The sequence below is a fragment of the Cyrtonyx montezumae genome, unplaced genomic scaffold (genome assembly GCF_038088225.1).
Source record: "Cyrtonyx montezumae isolate F1298 unplaced genomic scaffold, pur_monq_1.0 scaffold_3, whole genome shotgun sequence".
In the NCBI taxonomy this organism is placed as follows: domain Eukaryota; kingdom Metazoa; phylum Chordata; class Aves; order Galliformes; family Odontophoridae; genus Cyrtonyx; species Cyrtonyx montezumae.
The window spans coordinates 7,022,566-7,045,239 of record NW_027072034.1 but is presented as its reverse complement, the minus strand read 5'-3'; the positions used below and the strand labels follow the sequence as shown (position 1 = coordinate 7,045,239).

Below are 22,674 nucleotides of genomic sequence, written 5' to 3'. Positions count from 1 at the left end.
GAGGAGCAGATTAAAGCCTCCCGTCATAAACAAAATCTTATGGAAGTATTTAAGCTTTAAAAATCAGAAAAACAGAACTGTTGTGCATCACACTTCATTTCTTCCACAAATTCTTCAGCTAACAGTCTACTAGTGATAACAAAAAGCAATCTTTTTGCAATGACTGAAATAAGAGAGAAATTTGTTTTACACAGTCTCATCTCTGCAGATTCTGGTCTTCTCTTGTACTAGTGAAGGCTGCATAATGTCTTACTCTTGTAAAAGGCATTACACATCTACAGTTTAGAGACTACTCTGGGTAACAGCGCATCCTGGCTTTAGTCCTTAGAAAGTAACAAGGGCACCTAGGCACATATTAATTCCTTCAGATTTTAAACACTTACATGAAATGTCTCAATTAGGAGCCTAGTCATCCCATATGAGGGAAACAGCCACTGTCAAGATGATTTGAGTCATGTACTTTCAAGAAATTAATACATTCTCCTTTTATCTCCTTTTAAAAGGAGATAAAAGGAGAATTTATCTCCTTTATCTCCTCTTCCATTCTCCATATCTCCTTTTAAAACAAACAAACAAACAGTAAAATAAGAAGCCAGCCATGCAGCACAGTATACATCTATGAACAAAGCCCTTTGTCTCCATGCTGGTGTGCTAAGTCTCTCTCAAGCATATAAGAAAACATCAAAACTTTAATTTGAATTACTTGATATTTGGCAAACACATACCTTGTTGTCTTCCCAATAAAGAGCAAAACATTCATCCCCAGGTCTCCAGGTTTTTCCATACTCTGCGTGAATTGATGGTTCTATTATTTTCTCTGGTTTGATGGGCCCAGATCTCCTTTTGGGTCCAGTGTTGTAATACAAAATTTTATCATCATAAGATGGAATCCCAGGAGGTCCTGACGATTTGATAGGCCCTACTCGTCTTCCTTTCTGATGATGTTCTGTATCTCCGTTAGGTATAGAATTAAAATTATCAGTTCTGTCAGGGTTTTGATAATCATTATTCACACCAAAATGTTGCTCACTTTTTACCATAAAGGTTTCATTGCTGATTGTTCGTGCATTCCTATCACAAAAATTTTCAGAATTGTGTACTTGATTTTCCCTTTTTCCACGTTTCTGGTTATTGTTGTCTGTAGTATCTTGAGCAGTAGAGTTCTCCTTGAATTCTGTGAAAGACACCCCTTTTCCTATTCTGTTTTGCATAATGTTATCCCTTTTTTTAAAGGAAATATCACCCTGGTGAGAAGCTATGGGATAACCCAAATCCTTTGGCCTATCATTTCTAGGATAATGTCTGTCACTTTTAATTTTCTCTTCTGTCCAGTGTTCTAAAGAGTTGTGCCTTTCAGGACCTCTGTTTCTTGCTAATCCCCCACTTTCCAAAGCCTGTCTTGAATTTTGAATATCTCTTTGAAAACGAGGGGGCTTCTCATTCCTTGGTTGTCTCATGTCATTGCGAGAAATATGCTTTAAATGGTTCTCTTTGAAGCCATTCTGTTCTGTATTCATAACTTTGGGCTGTACTTGATGTGGTGGTTGAAATTGCCATTTTGGTTCTATAAAGAGAAAAAAGAATGATTTTATATATATATATATCTATATACACACACACACACACATACATAATATAGAAATAGTGGTTCAGATCCTAAATGATAAAGTGACAGTATTATTCAGAAAAGCAAGTAGTATTTACTTTCATGATAAATAAATGATACTGTCCATTGAAATTTAGCAGGTGTTTGAACTGCAATTACTAGTTAATAGAAAACATACACATTTTTCTTGGTGGTACTTAAATCAGTTATTATTAAATGAGTAATAACCATTTAAGAAAGACAAATAGAATTCTAATGCAAAGAAAGGAAGAAGCAAGAAAACAAGAAGAAAAAAGGAATAGTTGTCATCTGAAAAGTTCAATACAGTAAAAATCTTTTTTCTAACAGCTGTTCAGCATTAAAATATAGGCAAGAAATAGAATTGATAAAATGAACTCAGCCTGCAAACTAGAGCTAATTGGAGTAGCAAGAAAGTCCAGAATTCTGAAGACTCTGATCAATGAGCCATGGAGGGAACTATTCAAGCGTTAACCATTATGAGATTCAGTCAGAAATCTACCCAATGCTAAGTAAAACAAAATTATCATGGACCTAATGAGGAAGAGCAAATTTTCTATTGTTCTGTGGGGTGTGAGCAGATCAGGGAGCTCTGTGAAACACTGCGGATTCTTTTTATTTTTCACATTTGCCTAAAAATAACTTTTTAACTTTTTGTGAAACATTTAAGGGAAGAGCCAAAGGGGGTCACAGATCAAGATGAATCTAAGAGGAACAAGCACAAGAAAGAAAGGAGCTAAAACATGACACTCATGACAGAAAAGGCTGTTATTAATTCTGTAAAAATTCAATTTCAAAAATAATGACAAGGGGGATGATCTCCAGGCAGAGTCAAAAATAATACGAGAGAGCAAGAAACTCCCCGCCACAAAATGTTTATAAACCTTCCTATTTGGTCAGCACATCCTTTTGTCATGCATCTCTTGCAGACAACAAGTGTTCCTGTGCCCATGAACAAAACAGGAAGTTAGGTGGGATGCTCTTATCTGGTATAAGTGGAGGCAAGAGTTCATGGGATAGTGATATTATACAGCATCATTCAGAGCACTACAAAAGTATTGTCTATAATTATGGAATGGCATATCTGAATAAAAAATGCTATGTGAGTTTGCTCAGAAAGTGAAAAATCAGTCTGGAAAAATTTTTCAACCAGATACCATGAAAGCTCAATCCACACAGGTAACATAGCTGATGGATAACGTACATGTAATTACATTTGTAAATACCTGTTAGGAAAGGAGATTCTGATAGTTTTCTATGTAGCAAGTAAGGCTTATTATACAACAGTGAGAAACTGAGTATAGAAAAATCAGTTTAGAAATTAAAGGCTTTTTTTTAAATGCTGGTCTCTAATTGTTGGCCAATTAATCTTCAAATGGAATCATTTCACCTCCTCTTAAAAATCCAAGCTGCATGTTTAAATTTGTATTCCAGTCAAAGTTGATTGGAATTGTATTCCAATCAATGCTGCAAAGAATTAAAAAAATAAAATTATCCCAGTTCAGAAAAATTAATTTCTGTTTTCTCTTCTTTGTAGACATTGAACCATTTAGAAGAAAGTAATATGTGCCTGAAGAGTGTAGAAGCCTAACACTCATGGTGATAATAAGTATGGCAGGTAGGTAACCATGCGCTTGTCAAATGCTTCACTCTAATGGTAGTAATGCACAACTATATATAAACATTTTTCTAATCAAAGAATATCTCTAAAAAGAACTAACAGGCATTTTAGAGACCACATCATACAGCAACATGCCAGAAACACTGCAGAAGAATCAAATTTCTCTCTTCAGTGGAGTTTGTATGATGTCCTAGATAAAGGCAGAAAAACCTGCCTACCTGGGCCTTCCACAATTCAGCACAGCTACTTACTAGAAAAAACAATGAAGAGGTCTTATTCTTGGCAGTACAAGTTATGCATTTAGTTGTTTCTATAGCAGTTCCTCCAAAGTGTCTTCTACCACTACTACATTTTTAATAGCATGGAAGAGATACACATCTCTACTGGTAACTTACAGGACCAAGTGAAATGAAAAAACTGTTGGTAATATATGCACCCTGTTTTCTGCAAACGCTTGCAAAAACATTCCATGAAGAAAGAATACAAAATGATAGCTATGATCGTGGTAGGTATACTGTGACACTGCAAACACTGAATACTCATGTCACCTCCCCTTGAAAGGAGATGGCAAGATTTCAGCTTAAAAGGAGATTAAGGCAAGTAAAATTTAAAAATGAGTTAATTTTCAATGACAACGGAGCCATAAAAATGGCAGAATAGTAGCATTTTCAGTATATTTTCCAATAAGTGTTTGAATTCAAACTGCATATGCTTTCACAAACTTGGTGAAGAAATCTAAGACTTCTGGCAATTTAACCTAAGCTTAGGTTATCTCAAGGAAAGTCCATTTGAAGGGCAGCCTGCAAGATAAACAGAAGTCTGGCATAAGAACAGAGGAATGCTCCCATAGGATTGACACATTCAGTAAGGAAAAAGACTAAATGAAACTAAGCAATCAATCTAAAGCCTGCTGACTTCCAAATCACAGGAAATGCAATAAAATTTATTATTTCTCTAGAATGAAAACAGGAGTTTTCTATCTAAAGAAAAACTAAAGAATGTTTTCAAATCTTCAAAAATTGCAATAAGGGTGTGGTTTTTGTTGTGGTTTTTTTTTTCTTCAAAAAAACACGACTCGAGAAGAGTACACCAAATTGCACACTGATCATTCAGAGAACATTAAAAAATACAGTTAAAAAATGAGCTCTGAGTATCACGTTAACAAAACATGTCATATTTTTTGGCAACTAATCATGAAGACCTTATGACTTTATGCAGAACTACATTTTTCTTCTTATGACATTTATGAAAACTTTTTATCTTTAGTTAAGAGGGGAAAAATTGCACAAAAGCGAAGTGAATTTAGCTTTATAGGCTCTGTTTATGTGCTTTAATACACTACAGTGTATTGGCTACAGGTACAATAAACCAAAAGAATCATAAAAGTGGTGCTAAGCAAACACTCACTACACACCAGCAATATCATTTTAAAAGAAGCAATTCAATCCTTTCACAGTTCTTAGTAAACTACAATTACTTACTGTTAAATTAGTAACAATAAGAAAAGCATATATCCCACAGGGATTATTTTTATTATTTTTCCTTTAAATGTCTTGCAGGCACACATAAAAGAATTCTCTTAGTATCTAATCTCCTCCTCTAATCTCTTAGATAAGATACCTAAGAACATATCCAAGGAAAATCAATGTGAGTAACTGTGAGAGAAGAAGGCACTACCATTGCTCCAGTTTTATTCACTGCAGAAACCTACTTCATTTTTTGTAAACAAAATGAGCTGCCAAAAGATAGATATCAAACCTAACTTTTTATATATGTTTTTGAAAATGTGATCAGGTTTTCTACTTGATCACAATTCTATAAAATTTTATCAGCTCATGCAGAATGCTTCTGTATTTGAAAAAAATTTTCTTCAAAGATTTTAAATTTATGGAAAATACAGTGTGGAGGCATGACACAAATGCTCAACCTACCACTAATTGAGTATAATAAAGTCGTAAGATTGTGGATACATCCCATAAATGAACTATAAGCAACACATAAGAAAAGCAACTCCAATATAATATTTTGCTCATTTTTACTATTTCTGTAAGACCTAGATGTAATTAAAATATAAAACAATATTTAACTACTTAAAAACAATTTATAGGGGAAAAAAAGATATTGATGTAATGAAACTCAGCCCAGTGACAACCATAACATAGTAATACAGTTATTAAAAGAACTATGAACTGTCACAATTATTAACTGAATGCTTTCCTGCTAATAGCTAAGCCATAGCACATCAAAAATGTCTGGTGAACTCTGACATGGCTCACAGTTCACATAATTCTACCATCATGGTAAGAGACCTCTGGATTTGCTACTAGTTTCACTGACTTCTAAGCCCACCTGCTGACAACCATTTTATTTGACAAAATGGGTGTCCTCTCTTTCCCACTGATTCTTCCTCCTAGAATGAAAATATTTTCTGTGCAGTTTCAAAGACTGAATTTCTAAACTTCTTTGCATTTTTTAATTTGAATATGCTTTAATTTAATTGCTACAGGCTTCCAGAACTATTAAAATGTATTAAAGCAAAAACATTAACACTGTATATGCAAGTAGCAACTGTTCAGCTTCAGAAACACTGAGTAAAAATAATAATTGGGGAAAAAATGTTATGCATTTAATGGGAATCAGATAGTTTTAATAATTCCCACAGAAAACTGGAGTCTCAAAGCCCTGACCCAGTTCACACAGCTTCAAGTTTTCATTTCTAACTCTGTAACTCTGAAACACAAGTACATAATGAAGCAAGTAACCGTAAATTCATTGTTTAATTACTGTACAAAACAACAACAACAGAAAACATGTATACATTTTAATAAAAAGAAACCAGCAAGAAAACTAAAAATGATGACATTCAACAAAATGTCTCTGGCCCAACTAACCAGGTGGTCATATTCTACTTGTATTTCAGGTGTAGGACATAAATGACTGCTCACAATTTTTGCAGCAAAATTCACACACAGCAAGGTTTCACTTGCACCCACACTAGATGGAAAAGCTATTTCACATTGAAATAAATTGCCTCTTTCAGTGCACATGCAACCTCTAACTTGAATCAGCATATAAACTTTACAGAAAAAAACTATTCCTATTTGTAAATTATAAAAATTTCTTACAAACAAAAGCCCTATTGTCTTGGATGTAGAGATTATAGCTGGCTACAATTCAACACAATCGACATCCTGATGAGAAATATTCATTCCTAAAAAGATAACATAAACATCTTGTCCATTTAAACCTGGTTTTTGACTTCTAAACATATTTTTCATTTGAAGAATTTCCATGTTCTAGAAAAAGCTTCCTGGCTTCAAGCTTCCTATCTTCTAACAGTTTCAAGATATTACCAGTTCCATAATAAAAAAAATGGAACTCAGGTCTTAGTCTGCAAAATAACAACGGGCTGCTGCTAGAAGTGCACCAAAAGAATTGTCTGAAGATAAATAACAGGGACTGCAGCATCTCACCTGTCCAGCTACTACTGAAATATGTTTTGGAACTGATACTTAAATGTTCATTAATTTTAACGCTTTTATCACTGGTCAAGGGAGCTTTTCCTTGTTCAAAATTTCATGCATACCTGTAACAGCCAGCAGCTTTAACCCTTTCACCTAAAATTAAACATCAACGCCCCCAAATTCACGTGTATACATTTATTATATAAGTATAAACTTATTATGATTAAATGTATATACATATATACACACCTACATAGATATCTATATGTTTATCCCATTGACTTCTGAAAATTAGTGCTTCATAAATTCCTGTTATCCTCACATATTTAAGTAATCTCTCTGTCCAATACAAATTAAGCATCCACAAAGAGTCCCTGTGTAAGACTAGATTCCTTTCCACGTATTTGTCATTACAGTTATTTGCACTTCCTTCACAATCTCTGCAAATGCCAATGCACTGTGTCATTTCTTTTCAGACAGAGGTCATACCTTGCAAGCAATTATTGGCATACAGGAAAAAACAGCTATATGTCCTTTTCAAAAAGGGCAATACATAATATTCCATTAACAAAACACTTGTAAATCTGTGATGTAAGAAACCAGAACTCCAAACAGAAGAGTCTCGATAGTGGCAAAGAGCAAGTTATTTATATCAGCCCTGAAGGTTGAATTACCCTAAATATGCATGCATTTTTCTCTCTATCCTGATTTTTCCATACTTAAATCCTTTAGCAACGTAAGTGCCTCTGCCAATTCTCACACCACATTAGCGGTCTTAAATCTATTCAGAAGGTTTTGTTTGCACACACTTGATCTTCAGTTATTGACTGAATATTTGTCATTTACAGCCTGGATTCTTATAGAAACAAAAGCCACTAAGGGCTCCAAATTACAAGTAGATGAAAAGGCAACATAGGAACTGTCTTAATATTATCAATGGCCGTTTAGAAGTTCCCAGATAGACTAAAGCTCTGTTTTTTTCATTAGAATTGTAAACAACTTTATGCTTCACCTTTCCTGTGTAAGTCATCACAGTGTTATTTTCTATTTAGATATCATTTAGAACATCCTGCAGCCTTTGCTAGCATTTCTCACATGGCTGCATCACTAGCTACTTCTGAAATTTTAAATCAATTCTGAAAAATTACAACTAGTCCATTCAGGAGTAGGGATAGTCAGTAAGAGATCTGTTATCTTAAAAGATTTCTTAAAAAACATGTAACAAAAAAAAAATGAAATGGGCAGTGCAATAGGAAAATAAAACTAATAATTGTTTTCACCATTAAGTATTCTTTTTGTTCAGTTTTCACCCTCATCTAGCGCATCACTTTCTTGATTCTATCCAGTGAAAGTAAACAAAGCATTAACAACAGAGACTACTTGTGAAGTTGGTTTGAAATTATTATATATAAATGCTGACAGGCCTTAAATGCACTCAGTAGAAAACATCAGTCCACGTAATTTATTTTGACCTTTATTTCATGCTTTAATAAAGTGTTATTTTATTGGGAGAAAAAAAAATCACAACTCCACCATGAAACTGGATGTTAAATAATGGAAAGAGATATTTCAATTTCACATTGCCTACTGAAACACTTCCAAGGCAAAATAAGAAACTCCTTTTATTACTCAGCTTACTGTGAGTTTTACTTCAATATCACAGCAGCCTCTAGAGACCTTAGGATGTACAAAGCCTATACTTCTTTCCTTCTAATGGATCTGTCTGTTAAAACTTCCAAAGTATGAAGTGATTTAGACATAACCAGATGTCAAGATTTGCAGACTGCACTCTTTTATGGTTTCTCAAGACAGAAAAGAACATTCAAGTAAAAGCCTAGATTTTTTTGTGCTATATCTCAAATATTATTTGGCTTCCCTCTTTCTAAAATACTACTTTGTTACTCCCTACAGTTATTGAACAGGAAAGGTATGAGAAAAAGGTTAGTATTTTATAGCAAAATGTTGGGAGTTTGTTTGATTGCCATATAGAGCAAATAAAAAACCTATTTAGCTTACTGTTCTTAACTGAGCACCACAGAAAATGTGTTCTGTAGAAGCTGAGGAAGGAGGACTGGAGTTATGAATTTTTCCTTTGAACTACAAGAAAGCCCCATAAAGGTGTAAGTGTCTTTATCAAATTAGAATTAATAAGTGGTATTTATTTAACCTGATTTCAAAATTACTAACATCAAGGTACTTAAGCCAGAAGCTATCGGCTTTTTGACAACCAAGAGAGAAGCGCAATCTACCACAGTGCAATTTATTTGACCTTTCTTCAAAGGAGATGAAAAACTCTCTACTATTCCTTGTTATTTTACTGCTGACTGTGGTGAAACTTTCAGAAGCCAGTTTCTAGATTAAGAAGAAAAAAAAATCCACTAACTCTGGGCAATGTTGATTCCAGATACTTCAATTTCAGTAACTTACCCTCTACTGTTAAAGTACCCATTTTGGATTCTAAGAAATCAAACAGTGTGCTTGGTGCAGAGGGTCTGGCATTTCCTAGCTCTTCTTCATCTTCTGGTCTTATTCGGCCTCGGCCCTTTCCTTTACCTGTAAACATAAAACATATGTTCTTCAGGGGTGAGAGAAGAGGGGGAAAACAAAGAAAGAGAAACAACAGTATCTACACATTTATTTTTCATTTTTTGACTTAAATTACAGAAATTTTGTGCTCTGTCAAAAAAAAAAATCTTTCACAAAGAAGGTACTTTCCATATAACGTGATTTCAAATTCAAAAATATTGTGAAGGATAATACACAGAGGCCTTTTCAAAGTATGCTTTCTCAGCTTTACAATGCACTCTACCTTGTTAAAAAATGTAGATACACTTCATATATGTTATATACATTAGTAATACATGGTAAATAAATTCCTTTGCTCCTGAACACTTCATTTTAAGGCACATCTTTGGAAGTTATACCTCTAGGTGGTGGTCCCTGAAGGGGCTTTTGTTTACTGCTGTTCAGAAGAAAATTTAATGCTGCCTCCAGGTTGTTACTATTATCCATAAGTGCCTGTCTTGCTGCTTCTTTACTGAATCCCATCTCTGTTATGTGTTTTAGAGCCTTTTCATCAACCTGAAATAAAAGATACAAACAAATAATCACAAGCTACAACACAGGCTCTATAAAATCACCAGATATTACTTTAACCTTCCATTAGTAATTATTTTTCCATGTTGCACTGATGATAATCATTTTATATTAACATACGGCATTCACAGACAAATTCTCTTTTTGTTCTAAACAACTAGACAGTAGAGACTTTTTTTTCCAATTATTTTTGCTTAACTTTTTTCTTTTCTAATATTAACTGGTTTCAAGCAGAAATTCCCCTTTTCTACCTCTTCCTTTACTGTACAGTGGAATAATCTGAAAGACTGTAATGTATCTGCTCTTTAATGAAAAATGAAAGGAATCTCTCCAAGCAATACTAATATAAAACTTGGTCTTTGTTTCTATTTTAACCCTTTCACAACTTCTATAAACAACATAAAAATCATTTACACATTTCTTAAAACAAGGAGAAAATGTAACCTGAAAAGGTTTCAATAGGAATGAAAAAAGACATCTTCCTTCTTCAGAAACAAAAGCTTTCTTATTCTGAACTGTATATAGTGTGATTAGAAACAGGCAAAGCAAGAATCACAGACACTCCACTTAAAGGTCTCAGCTGGGACTGCCTCCTCTGCTGCAGACATGCACTAAATAAGAAAAGGGGCCAGGCCTTCTGCCCTTCTTCATCCAGCACCCAACCAAAATGCTAATTACTCATCTACTACAGCAGCTCTACTACAGCTTCTGAAGTTTTGATCCATTCTCTTTCTGTTCAGCTAAACTATAAGCTCTGAGAAGAGAGCTATAAGCAGATCTCCTGTCTGGGGCAGAGGCATAAATTTGGTGTTCGTGGTTGCTGTTTCAGTATAGAGACTTCAGTAAGCCAGGAGATATAACAACTCTAAGATCTTTGGAAACTATGCTTTGATATCCAAAAATCACCGTAATGAGCAAGACATCACTTTGCAGGGCTTGGCTCAAACTCCTGTCTGCTTAGCTCTGTTAACTGCTTTCAAGTACCCTTCTTAATTTCAAAATTTAACAGTATTCTTCAATTTAATGCCCATAGATTGAATACCACTTAAAACGTATTCAAAATCCAGAGGTGCTGAAACATGACATCAATGCCTACATGAGATCATCAATCCACTTCAATTCATTTTTTTAACAACAGACAAAATTGCTCCTTTCTACTGCCTCTGCAAGCCTGCTTCACACTTCCTCCTCTTGAAGGTATATAACTGCTTTGAACCAGGAGAGAAATTCCAGCTTATTCTGTATCATTGCCTTCCACCGGTGGGAATCCTCTGCTCAACAGTTATGTTCGTCAAAGACTAGAAAGAAGTGAGGTCTCATATGTATGCTACCTGTACTCTGAGCAATGGATAAAAAAATTCTTTGGTAAGTCATAACCTGAGACCCAAAGGAAAAGCAATTTCTCAGATACAAAAACTGTTTGAAAAATGAGGGAATATCCGGATTATCTTTGGACATCAAAAACTTTCCCTTCAACTCCATTTACAAAGCACAGATATTGAGCCAGTTCTCCCAGACTGGAATGGAAAAGAAAATTATAGGACATAATTAATCCTATAAATCTGCACAATCTATTGTCTGCCTACAAAGCAATAGGAGAAAACACTACTTTGTGTCTTTCTCTGTGAGACAGTATTTCAGCTCTCTCCTAATGTAACACACTGGGCAGATGGAATAAAAACATTTACTCTTTCTACATTTTCACACAAATCAACTATATACATCAACAATCAAATCAACTCCATATCACAATTCTAAAAACAAACAAACAAAAAAACCCTTATCTGTTGCTTTTAGCTCTACAACCATCATTTATGACTGAAGAAGGCTTTCTATCTAGACTTAGTGGCTTCATACTCTTTTAAACAGCATCAAAGTAGGTTAAATGACATTAAGTTTCAAAAAACTGGAAGCACTTCCATTTTACAGTGCAATGTAAAGCAAATTTCCTGCAGTTCATAGGAAAAATAGAAAGTAAGTACTGTCCAATTTCAATCTAAACGGGCAACTGGTGGTTTTTTTTCTTGCTTTTAAAGTCTTATTAGGTAGTCACAGCTGTCAGTAATGACAAAGTATATAGAGGGATGACTAAAAGACTTTTAAGATCCATGTTTCTACAATTCTGTATATATGTCTCTATGCATCTATATATTTTTGAGCACAGTACTGAAGATAGCACTGCTGGAAGCTCTTCAGATTTCAAGGAGATAGCACATACATGACATAACCAAAATTAGGCAGTTACCATTCTTAAGCATGTTCTGACTGTTAGATCTTTGGTAAAAGTAAAGTAAGATGGAAGATATTTCAGCTATTTATTGTTGAATTTGTAGTCATTTACAGTGAATATTTTAATACTGGTTCACTGAATTATGTTGTGAAATCTATTTCAGTCAGCCTGCTTTCATCACTCAAATCACATTCATTAATCGTTACTGTGTACTTGGGATTAACACTCCCTCTTCCATCAAACCTTTAGATTGCTAAAGTAAGCGAAACAAACTTCATTGACTGTTCATCTTATACCCAATTAATTTAATGCAGCAGTGTCAAAAAACACTTCTCAGTAAGCATGCGATTATGAAATGCTCTGAAAGTGATTGCTTGGAATTCTGAGGTACAATTCAGATTCTCCAAAGATAAATCACTTTACCCAAAACATTATCTCCAATTATGTCAACATTACGTAGGAATGTCACAACAAAACGATTTCTACTTTAGCATGTTCAATGTCACAAGTATAATTTAGTTTTCTCAATGTCAAATGAATGGTTTAAAATTCTTAAAATAAATATTAATTCAGAAGCTACACTGAAATATCATGATGCACTGAACTTGAAGGATGAAAGTCTTCTTGCCTAACATGAATTAATAACTGCTGATGTGAAAGACTATTGAGCTTATTTGAAAAATAAAATTAAAAGTAGATTGCAATGACCTATATCATACAAAGAACTACTTTCCCTTTGTGAGGACATTAAAAGAACATTAAAACTTCACAATAATCACGTAGAATCTCAACTATCTTAGTAGGGTACAAGAGCACCTCAAGAGCTCTAAACAGACCTCAAAATAAATTCAAAGGAAAGCTCATCTTCAGAGTCCTTTGGTTTAATTTTTGTTACTTTCGCTTTTTAATAACAGAACTGTGTATGGCTCCATTTAAATCTTATACCTTACCAGTTCTCTGTAGACACCTTCATTTTTTCCCTCAGGTTTTGTTATCTTCTCCTTCTGGAAAAGTTCCCTGTTTCGATTTCCTCCAGCACTTACATTAAGATTACTTCTGCTGCTTCCACCACCTCCTCCAAATGTCTTGGTCTTTAGATAAGCACAAAAATAGCATTTCAGTAAACGCAACTTAAGAAAATAAGCCTTAATATTTAGTTAGTACAAGAAGTGCAGTAAATCTAATACAGCTTTATTTGTAACAATTATATTTTACATCTACTGATCTACACACATACACAAAATAAACCAAATTTATTTATTAGGTAGGACTTCTTGATCATTACCTGATGCCTAAATGAGGCTGTAAGAAGTGTACTAATTCTAGTTTTTATGAGTTACCAAGCAAATAATAAAAGCAAACTACAATTTCTATATTCTAAAATTGAAAGCCAAGGGAGGGCAAAAAAATTAGGCACATTAGAGCAACATTTCTTAGCCATTCTATCAGGTGGAACAGAGAAAATCATCACAACTAAAAAGGAAATGAGTTTCAGTAACCTGCATTTTTTAATCTTCACAGTTAAATAGTAAAATATACATCTTCTTAATTGAGGTATCAAAAAAAATATATCTACGATAAAAAATTATGACACTTTTATTCACATAAAATCTCAAAAGATTCAGTTTTTGACTTAAAGAAATATGTGAACAGAATTTTAAGAAGGCAAATGTCAAAGAACTAGTCAGTGAAGAAACAAATACTTAAAGTAACAAGAAAAGATCAATTACACTAAACAAAACGCCACAGATGCATTCTAACCTCCTTGCTCTTTGCTACTTCTGCAATGGCAGCTGTTCTTTGTTTTTCAAATTCATCATTGTCAGCAACAGGCTTTGCAGTATTTGTCACTTGCAGAGTCTTCCTGCGATCAAGGTCTCTGCTATCCACTTGCGCTTGAGATGCACATTTCTGACAACACAAAGTAAAGCTTTCATTGACTCTTTATCTACTCTCATTTGCAAAAAAAAAAAAAAAAAAGAAGAAGAAAAAAGAACAAACTAACACTGAAAGCATTATTCCACTAAAATAGCACAACTTTACAAAGAGAATACAACTGGGGACATTTAGGCAACTTTGCTGAAAGCAAATGCTTCTGATCCACCAGAGAAGCCAAAAAGAAGGACTTCTATACTTTCAATATATTTCATGATCTAGCTAGTATAACTCTGCTAAGTACCTTTGTCATTTAAGGGTGTCTCTAAGATATCATACAGAGATCCTTAAATCAAACAAAATTTTAAGTTTTAAACTGTTGATTTCATTTTTTTTTCCCTCCAAGTGTCAGGATCAAAACCTACACCTCCTCTCCCTTTAAACAAGATCATTTTTTCATTCAGATCATCACAATGTGAGATGCCTTGATAGCCTTTATCTAAATTGAACTAGCTCTCTCTAGATAACCTACTACAGACTGTTTCATTAAACGTCATCATGGCTAAAACTTGTATGCCACATCTGAATTACAAAGAAATATTCTATACCTGCCCAAAAGGCAAAAAAGGGGGAGGGCCACCTTCTGTTCCAATATTACTTCTGCTGTGTTTTGCTAGACTCTGTAAAAGAAAGTTGTTGATTAAGAAATTGCAAACAATAAAGATTATTTGATAGATGTCAACACTTCAGAAAATACATGACATTTGCAAGACATTTTAAGCTTGAAAAATATTTTTTTTTTCATTTAAAAACCTGGGGCACTTCACATAAGCATGGAGAAGGCTGGATGAGTGGCAGGGAGAGGAAGAAAACACTCAAAATCACAGAATCATGAAAGCAATAGACATAGAAAATGCAGAAATTGAGTTTTATCCCAATTCTTCAACAAAAGAGCAAACAAGGCAGCAGGGCTTTTTGTTTTGTTTTTGTTTTTGTTGTTGTTGTTGTTTTTGTTTTTAATATAGTGCCAGACATTTGTTTCTACAGGAAGCTGTAAAGACAAATAGTTTTAGCAAGTTTAAATAGGGTTCATAGGAAGTAAGCCAAGAGAAGAGGAAGGTCTAAGTGATCTGCTCTAAGCACGTAAATACCCAAAAGGGAAGTGTGAATAAGAAGCCATGCACTTCTCAGCAATGCCCACTGACAGAACAAGAGGCAATGGGCACAGACTAAAACCCAGGAAAAGCTATTTTACATAAAGGTGACTGAACACTGGTACAAAGTTGCCCAGAAAGGCTGTGGAGCCTTCCTCCCTGGAGTTTGTAAGTTGTCCTGGCCTGAACACAGTCTTCAGCAACATGCTCTGGGTGTCTCTGCTTGAGCAGGGACTGGACTACATGACCAATCTCCACAGGTCCCTCACAACCTCAAACATTCTCCTTACATTTAGATTCATCAATTATACAAACACTGAAAGGATTATTCAGGACTGTATCTCCTGTATAGCATAATAAGACAATGCTAGACACCAGCTGCATATAAGGGCTTGGGCTATGTCTACTACCTAAGAAATACCTTGTTTTGCCACTCTTGAAAACAGAATACTGTGCCAAATGGATACTTCCTATGGCATTATGAAAATTATAGTACATATGCTAAATTGTTCAGTTCTTTGGATACTCAAAACCGTAGCAGTTTGCATAATTGATATTTTATAGAATAGAAATGCTCTAAATAGGTAGTCGGAATCGCACAATTCTAATCTATACCTGAAAAGCAAAAAGAAAAAACATTTTCAAATAATGCATAAATTACTAGTAACCACTACTACCAAAACAAAAAAATATGTCTGTAAGATGCTGCTTTAAAACATCTGCTCATAGTTGATATCAGCATTCATTTGTTGTTGTTGTTTAGTTTTTTAACAACATGTTAAAGAAATTTGCTGGAACTTATGCTGCGATAACTACTAATTATTACATATTACAAATATGAGAGTTCATAAGTTCATAAGTTCATAAGTTCATAAGGTTGGAAAGGACCTATAAGATCATCTAGTCCAACCATCCTCCTATCACTATCTCTACCCAACTACTAAATTAAGTCCTTTAGCACCTCATCTAAACGCTTCTTGAACAGCGCTAGGGATGGTGCCTCAACCACCTCCCTAGGCAGGCCATTCCAGTGCCTGACCACTCTTTCAGAAAAGAAATGCTTCCTCAGGTCTAATCTAAATCTTCCCCGGCGCAACTTGTGGCCATTCCCTCTCGTCCTGTCATTACTTATCAGGGAGAAGAGGCCCACCCCCTCCTCACCACAACCCCCCTTCAGGAAGTGGTAGAGTGCAATAAGGTCTCCTCTGAGCCTCCTCTTCTCCAGACTAAACAATCCCAGCTCCCTCAGCCGCTCCTCATAAGACTTGTGCTCCAGACCCCTCACCAGTTTTGTTGCCCTTCTCTGAACACGCTCCAGGGCTTGCTCTGTAAGTAATGCTTCCTATTTTTCCATTTGGCCCATGACATCAGAGGCAATTGATGCTGTTGGTGTAACAGTAGAGGTGAACCTTCCCACCAATATTCCATTACATTTTCTTGCCAGGTGACAGATGACAGCAAAGGGGCAGTCTGACAGAATGTCTGACATGGGAGTGTCACTGTGTGAGTGTGCCACTGAATTCATTTCCATAAGGAAGAAATTGCACCAACATTCATTCATCAGCGGTTACTGAATGTTTATGGAGAACAAACAGTGGACGTAAGCACAGAGTGGGTGGTACATCTCAGCAGTGGTAACAGCAATCTGAAAGATAAGACACGCTCTGGAAGGCCACATAGATTTTTCTGAGCATGGCATGCACGCTCATCTTCATCACTGAATGGTATGCCTGTGCTGAAAAACATGTTTTGTAGCTGAGAATTTGCTTTATCAACCAGTGTTATTGTTCTTTGTACCTTTTTTAATTTCCAAAGAAATAAACAGGAGGCATTACTTTCAGAGCAAACTATGCATTTCACTTCAGAATTAGAAAATGATAAATCCTTAATACTGTTAAAATGCCTTAAAATTTTATTTCAGATACTGCACCTATTTTATTATCTCATAATGTTTTGTTTTGTTTTGTTTTTTGTTGTGGGTTTTGTTTGTTTGTTTTTTGCTGCTGCTGCTTGTTTTCATTTTCAAACACTGGGACAGTTGTGCATGATTACATAGATCACTTAATACTCTCCACTGGCAAACGGAGACTTTCTTAAAAATGTATTATTATTTTCTTAAATGTATTTAAAATCTTGATGTAAAATTTATTTAACTCCTTCATGTGAGAACTGCAGTATAAATGTCAATAATGTGAATATATTTTAAGACATTACACTATTATTGTACTACAGGGAATTTCTTAAAATACATAAAATATTATTTCAGCTAAGGTTGTACTAAGCTCAAGTTTTTTGGTCCACTCTTTTGGAGTAATCTATTTTCATTCTAGAAGCAAACTACATTTTCTAAATCATCTATGATCATTTATTGTATCCAAGGCAAAATAATAAAATCTTTTTCCTCTATTTTTTTTTCTCTCCAGGAGACGATAAAATATTCAATGAATTATTCAAAATAAAGCACTTACAAGTGCAGAAATCATAAAATTCTAATGCTTTAGCACCAGTTGGTTCACTTACAGTGCCCTCTTCGAATTACAAGCAAACCACCAAGATGGCTGCAGAGCTCTCCTGTTGCTATTAACTATAGCAGCACAGTACAACAGCTTTTCATGAGCAAAATAAGGCGAAGAAGAGCCTTTACAGCCAAGCTCCTGTTCATGTGCCTAAGCACACACCCAGCATTTACGGCATCTAAAATGTAACTCTACATCTGAGTTAGTGACATCAGGTTCTTTTTAGAAGCAAAGAAGGCAAAGGGGATCTTCTAAGGGATTACATCATGCCTCACAACTTAAAACCTGCCTGCTTCTCCCTACTGACTGCAAAATGAGTCTAAATCCAATAGACACATTATAGATACCATCTGAGGTTAGGCTCATGAATGCTATCCTTACAGCATTAGCCACCCAAAGCCTAGCTCTACAGGAAGTATGCAAGTCCCTGAAGTTACTGGTGCCAAAGCAATACCAAAGCAGAAAACAACAACAAAAGCAAACAAACATCATAACCAGAACACAAGGAGCACTAAGCAATGCATTTGAATGCTTCAAAGAATACCGTACTTATTCCACTTGAACGTCATTTTATTGTGTGATTAATTCCATATACGCTATACTTATAGTGTAAGTCTTCTACTATTAAAATCTGATTCCTCCCAAAAGCAATTTCCAGTGTCATAGCAAATTACACAAAATAGTAATTCATCTTTGCATCTAGAGGCTGACAGACAGGTATCAGGGCAAGAATTTAATTTTGGACAAATAACTTTAATTCTAACATGAAAAATTATTTGACTTAATAGCATTTATTTATTAAAAAACTACGAAATCAACTTATTTCCTCTTCTACACACACACACACACACAAAAACAAAAAAATACCACCACTCATCAACCATACTGGAGAGAAAGAATGGCTTCAAAACAAGTAATTTGCAATAGTTTTCTGACTCTTCATGCAAACATAATTCAGTATTCCTCTCAATTTTGACTGGCATGATGAGGAGTGACAGTGTCCTTATTCAAATATCTTTGAGAGTTGACAGTCTTGCATTTTTATCTGTCTTTTTTTTATTTTTATAAAGCTTTGAAAACAGGAAACATCAAACTCATGTGTGAACTGCTATCGAAGTAGCATCTGGCTTCTATAGATTTGTTTCAGACCTATCTGTCTAATTGTCAGTCTGGATACAGACCTGGAACTAAGACCTCCAGTGGCAATGGTTCACCTGTCCAAAATGATTTACTGTTACTCACAGTTTTACTGCTGATACGGTCACATTCTCACTGCAATCCTGATCATGTGCCATGAGTTACTTAGCTAGAAAAATAAATGGGAACTCTGGCAAACTCTTTACAGCTCCCTGAAGAGGGGAAGATGGAGATGCTAATCTCTTTTTCCTGGGAACCACTGCCATGATATTTAAGAATAGCACAAAGTTGCACTAGGGGAGGTTCCCACTGAATATTAGGCAAAATTTATCTACCATGAGGGTGGTCAAACACTGGAACAGGTTTCCTCTCCTAGTGAGGTGGTTGAAGCTCCAATGCCTGACAGTGTTCAAGAGACATCTGGACAATGCCCTCAATAATATGCTTTAACTTCTGTTTAGCCCTGAAGTGGTCCCGACAGTTGGACTGGCTGCTCTTTTTAGGTCCCTTCCAATTATTCTATTTGAACTGCAAAATGAAACCAGACAACTCAAAGGATAGCAAAAGGCAATCAATTTTAAATTGATGCACTGTATTTAATAACAACAACAATAACAAAAATAAACTTTTTTAAACATAGCCAATTATACTGGCTTTATGCAATAGCAAATGCTGAAAAAACTGCTTTAGTCAGCAACACTGTTCCAAAGTGGTTTGCTTTGTTGTAAACAGAAAGCATTCCATAGTTATTTCTTGACGTTCACCTCAAAAGCAAATTAGTATTTACAGTACAATTTTTCTTTGTGGAAACACAGGTAGAATAAATATGAAACCAGACTTTCCAAAATGTCATTAGAGAAACAAACATGGAAACAGTGTTCAAAACATCGATGACAAAGCTAGCTGATTCTATTGACTCTTCTCCTTCCAATTAGTTGGCATTCTTAAGAATGTATTAGTTCAGCGTGTCCCTTGTTTCCTCTCATCAATCTTAAAATTCAATGTTTTTTATCAGGAGAGAGAATTAACAAGATTTACACTAAATGTGAATAAAAATGACGAGATGAAATGGTTCTGGTTTTGGTCCCTTAACCTTCCTTTTAAACAGTTTCATTTAAAACGAGAAATGACTGGGGGAAAAAACAATGCCAAGAACACCATCCATTGCGGCTGATTTGGTAATTCAAATGTTCTACCAATTTTGTCAAAGTTTGCTCAAATCAATAAAATTCCAAGCACCACGAAAGAAGGCTACGCCATAATGACAAATAATGACAAATAAACCTGCCAAACTTAGTATCATCAAAAAAGTGCCTCACACAGAAACCATCATCATCATCATAAGAAGCTAGTCTTTGCTTCAAAGACACAGACATGAAGTACAGCTGTGTGTCTCTGTTTGTACTAGCCAAAACTTTATGCCCTAGGCACTTCCTCTCATTTGCCATGAAATTCAGCAAGCTATTTATCTGCAGCAATCTTTTGTTCTAATAAGATAATAGCTACGCTAAAACAAATAAAGGATCTTAAAATATTTGTGGCTTTCTGAAAGACTCTAAAGCCTTTAGTTCAACTTTCTAATTACAACTTACCTAAAGCTCTGATGAAATTCGCAGTAAAGAATTCTTAATTATATTTCTTAAGGTAGTAATTTGAGGTTACTAACTTCAACACTTGTTACAAAATTCGTGTATTTTTTGCCTCAAAAATTATACAATCTGTAGACTGTAATTGTAAAAGGCCTAGTTCTTCAATATTTTGGTATCAAAAATGCTGTTTAGGGAAATTACTATTACTGCACTAAAATACAGTCAGTATGGTTGACAGATGTATTCAGGCCCTACAGGCTACTAAAGGAATCAGTTCCCATGGAAAGATAATTTATAACTTCATCAGCAACTTTATACATAAGATACTTAACTCCTACAAATATTTGGACAGTAAAGTCTAAATTCTTGTAACTGAAAAGCATAATGTTGGCTGCAAACTTTATGTCATTAAATGTAATTTGCATTCTGTAAAACAAGCATTTCCAGAGGTGTTACCTCACCCTTTGTAATTCCCATTTTTCTATAAGATGCTCCACTTCACCTCCGAGAACTGCAGTGTTACTATCATCCAATAGCAAGAATCCATTTCTTACTTCAATAATTCCAGAAAGTTTAATTTTTGTTCCAGGTGGAGTGTTCAAGCTAGAAGCAGAAACAAAACCAAGTATTTCAAAAATGCTAATTAATATTCTGCCATCAAAAGCATAGAAAACTATACTCCCATTCTACTTCCAGCACTGTCGTATTTCATACTAAATGATTAGCATCAAAAACCTTCACAATAATTCCTTCAGTATGCACAGCAGTTTTCAATAGCTTTTTTGGAACACTTCCCATTCATTACACAAAGATGCCATATTGCAAATTACATTCTAACAAAGATGAATGTTTGCAAATTATCTGTTTGGTTAAAATGCAATTTAACAGTACCAAACTAAGGATGTGATTTGCCTAGCCTAACAAAAGATGCCTCAAAGTCAGATGTCTAAGTTCTTCATCCTAGTTCTCATTTATAGTCAATAAACAGAAGATTTCTAGATTCTTAATCAACTCATTTGTTTTAGACATTTAAGTTAGGAGAAAGCAAAAAGTAGTTAGGAAAGACATCTTCTATACACTACTAACAGCCAGGACTGTAACAGAATAAAGACTATGCACCTTGCAGTGCTTCTTCTCTCATTACTCCCTGATTTAAAAACAGATGGAAGTGCTCTGTGGACAGCTCCAACAAGTAGGTACCTATCTTCTTTTCTTTTTAATCTAACTTATAAGAACAACAGCAGATGCATAAAAGAATCACTTATTTCCATCTCATAATTGAAATATATGACAAGCATCAAAATCTGGAAAGAATTATTTTTATTTCAACATACAAAAGGGGGCAGAGTCAGTTATAACCTTTCAAATAAGAGACAACAACACCTCTTCAAAATATAAAATTATCACTGGAATCACAGAAGAATGTCACACACTTAGGAACGCTCATAGTGCAGTCAGCCAATTTTTAGTTCTAGTGACTTCAGCCTTAGGAGTATTAGTGTACTTTCTGTGTTGCTCTGATAGAAGTAAAGAAAATAAAAACATATAGGAGAAGTAATAGAAAAGCTTGTATCAGTAGTACACAAAGTGATAAGCTGTAACGTTTTGGAGATCTTACCTAAAAGCTTTCAGATTAGGCCTTAGACTGGCTGCTTATGCATTGCATGATCCAGAATCTACTTACACAGGATTGTTTGCCTTCCTTCTCTGCTCTTTTTACATTCATGTTGGAATAGGATATTCATGTGATAACTCAAGCTAAAATTTAAGTATTATTAAGTGCTTAACTTTTAAAACAGCATTACTCTAAACTGCAAGTTGGCTCTTACTCAGAAGGAACAGTAAAAGGAGACACTTAAAAACAAAGTCTAAAAGGTCTATCCAACAGAAAAAGATGCAGGAAAATGTTCTTAAATCAACTTATCTGGAATTAAGAGTAAAGTAGACCATAACTCCAGAGACTACACACCGGAGATTGTTTTCAACATCTTAATGACCAAACACCAAGGAATTCCCATGCTCAGCTTTCTTGCCCTTCATTTTTAACTGAGAAAATACTTACAAAAGCAGTCCAAGTTAAAGTATTGGTCAGGGAAAAGCAGTACTAGCTGCATGAAGTTAGGTGAACCAGGCCTTTGACATGCTCATTACCAAGTCAGAATGGAAATTTGGCTTAGGTTCGCCAGTGTATTTCAGCATGAACTGTACTGTAAATTCCATTCACATACACTTTCACATGCTACATTTAAGGTTCCCCTGTAAATAAAAGTATCTGAGAAGGAAACAAGAATAAACCAAAACCTAGGACTGCCTGAAGTATACATTAGTTTCACGCATCTCCGCTAGATTTTGTCTTAAAAGAGTTAAT

The 22,674-nt window shown here is 34.8% G+C and overlaps 1 protein-coding gene across 2 annotated transcripts in view; it reads right to left on the bottom strand.

The window, feature by feature from the left end:
• The window catches only part of TDRD3 (tudor domain containing 3), a 93,972-nt gene that overhangs the window by 20,778 nt on the left and 50,520 nt on the right, over positions 1-22,674 (bottom strand). For both annotated transcript variants that reach the window (XM_065744008.1, XM_065744009.1), the window contains 7 exons: positions 20,768-20,909; positions 14,519-14,590; positions 13,797-13,946; positions 12,986-13,126; positions 9,634-9,790; positions 9,137-9,262; positions 726-1,564 (listed from right to left, as the gene is read on the bottom strand). In XM_065744008.1, coding sequence (XP_065600080.1) covers positions 726-1,564; positions 9,137-9,262; positions 9,634-9,790; positions 12,986-13,126; positions 13,797-13,946; positions 14,519-14,590; positions 20,768-20,909 — 1,627 coding nt within the window. The remainder of the gene's footprint in view (positions 1-725; positions 1,565-9,136; positions 9,263-9,633; positions 9,791-12,985; positions 13,127-13,796; positions 13,947-14,518; positions 14,591-20,767; positions 20,910-22,674) is intronic.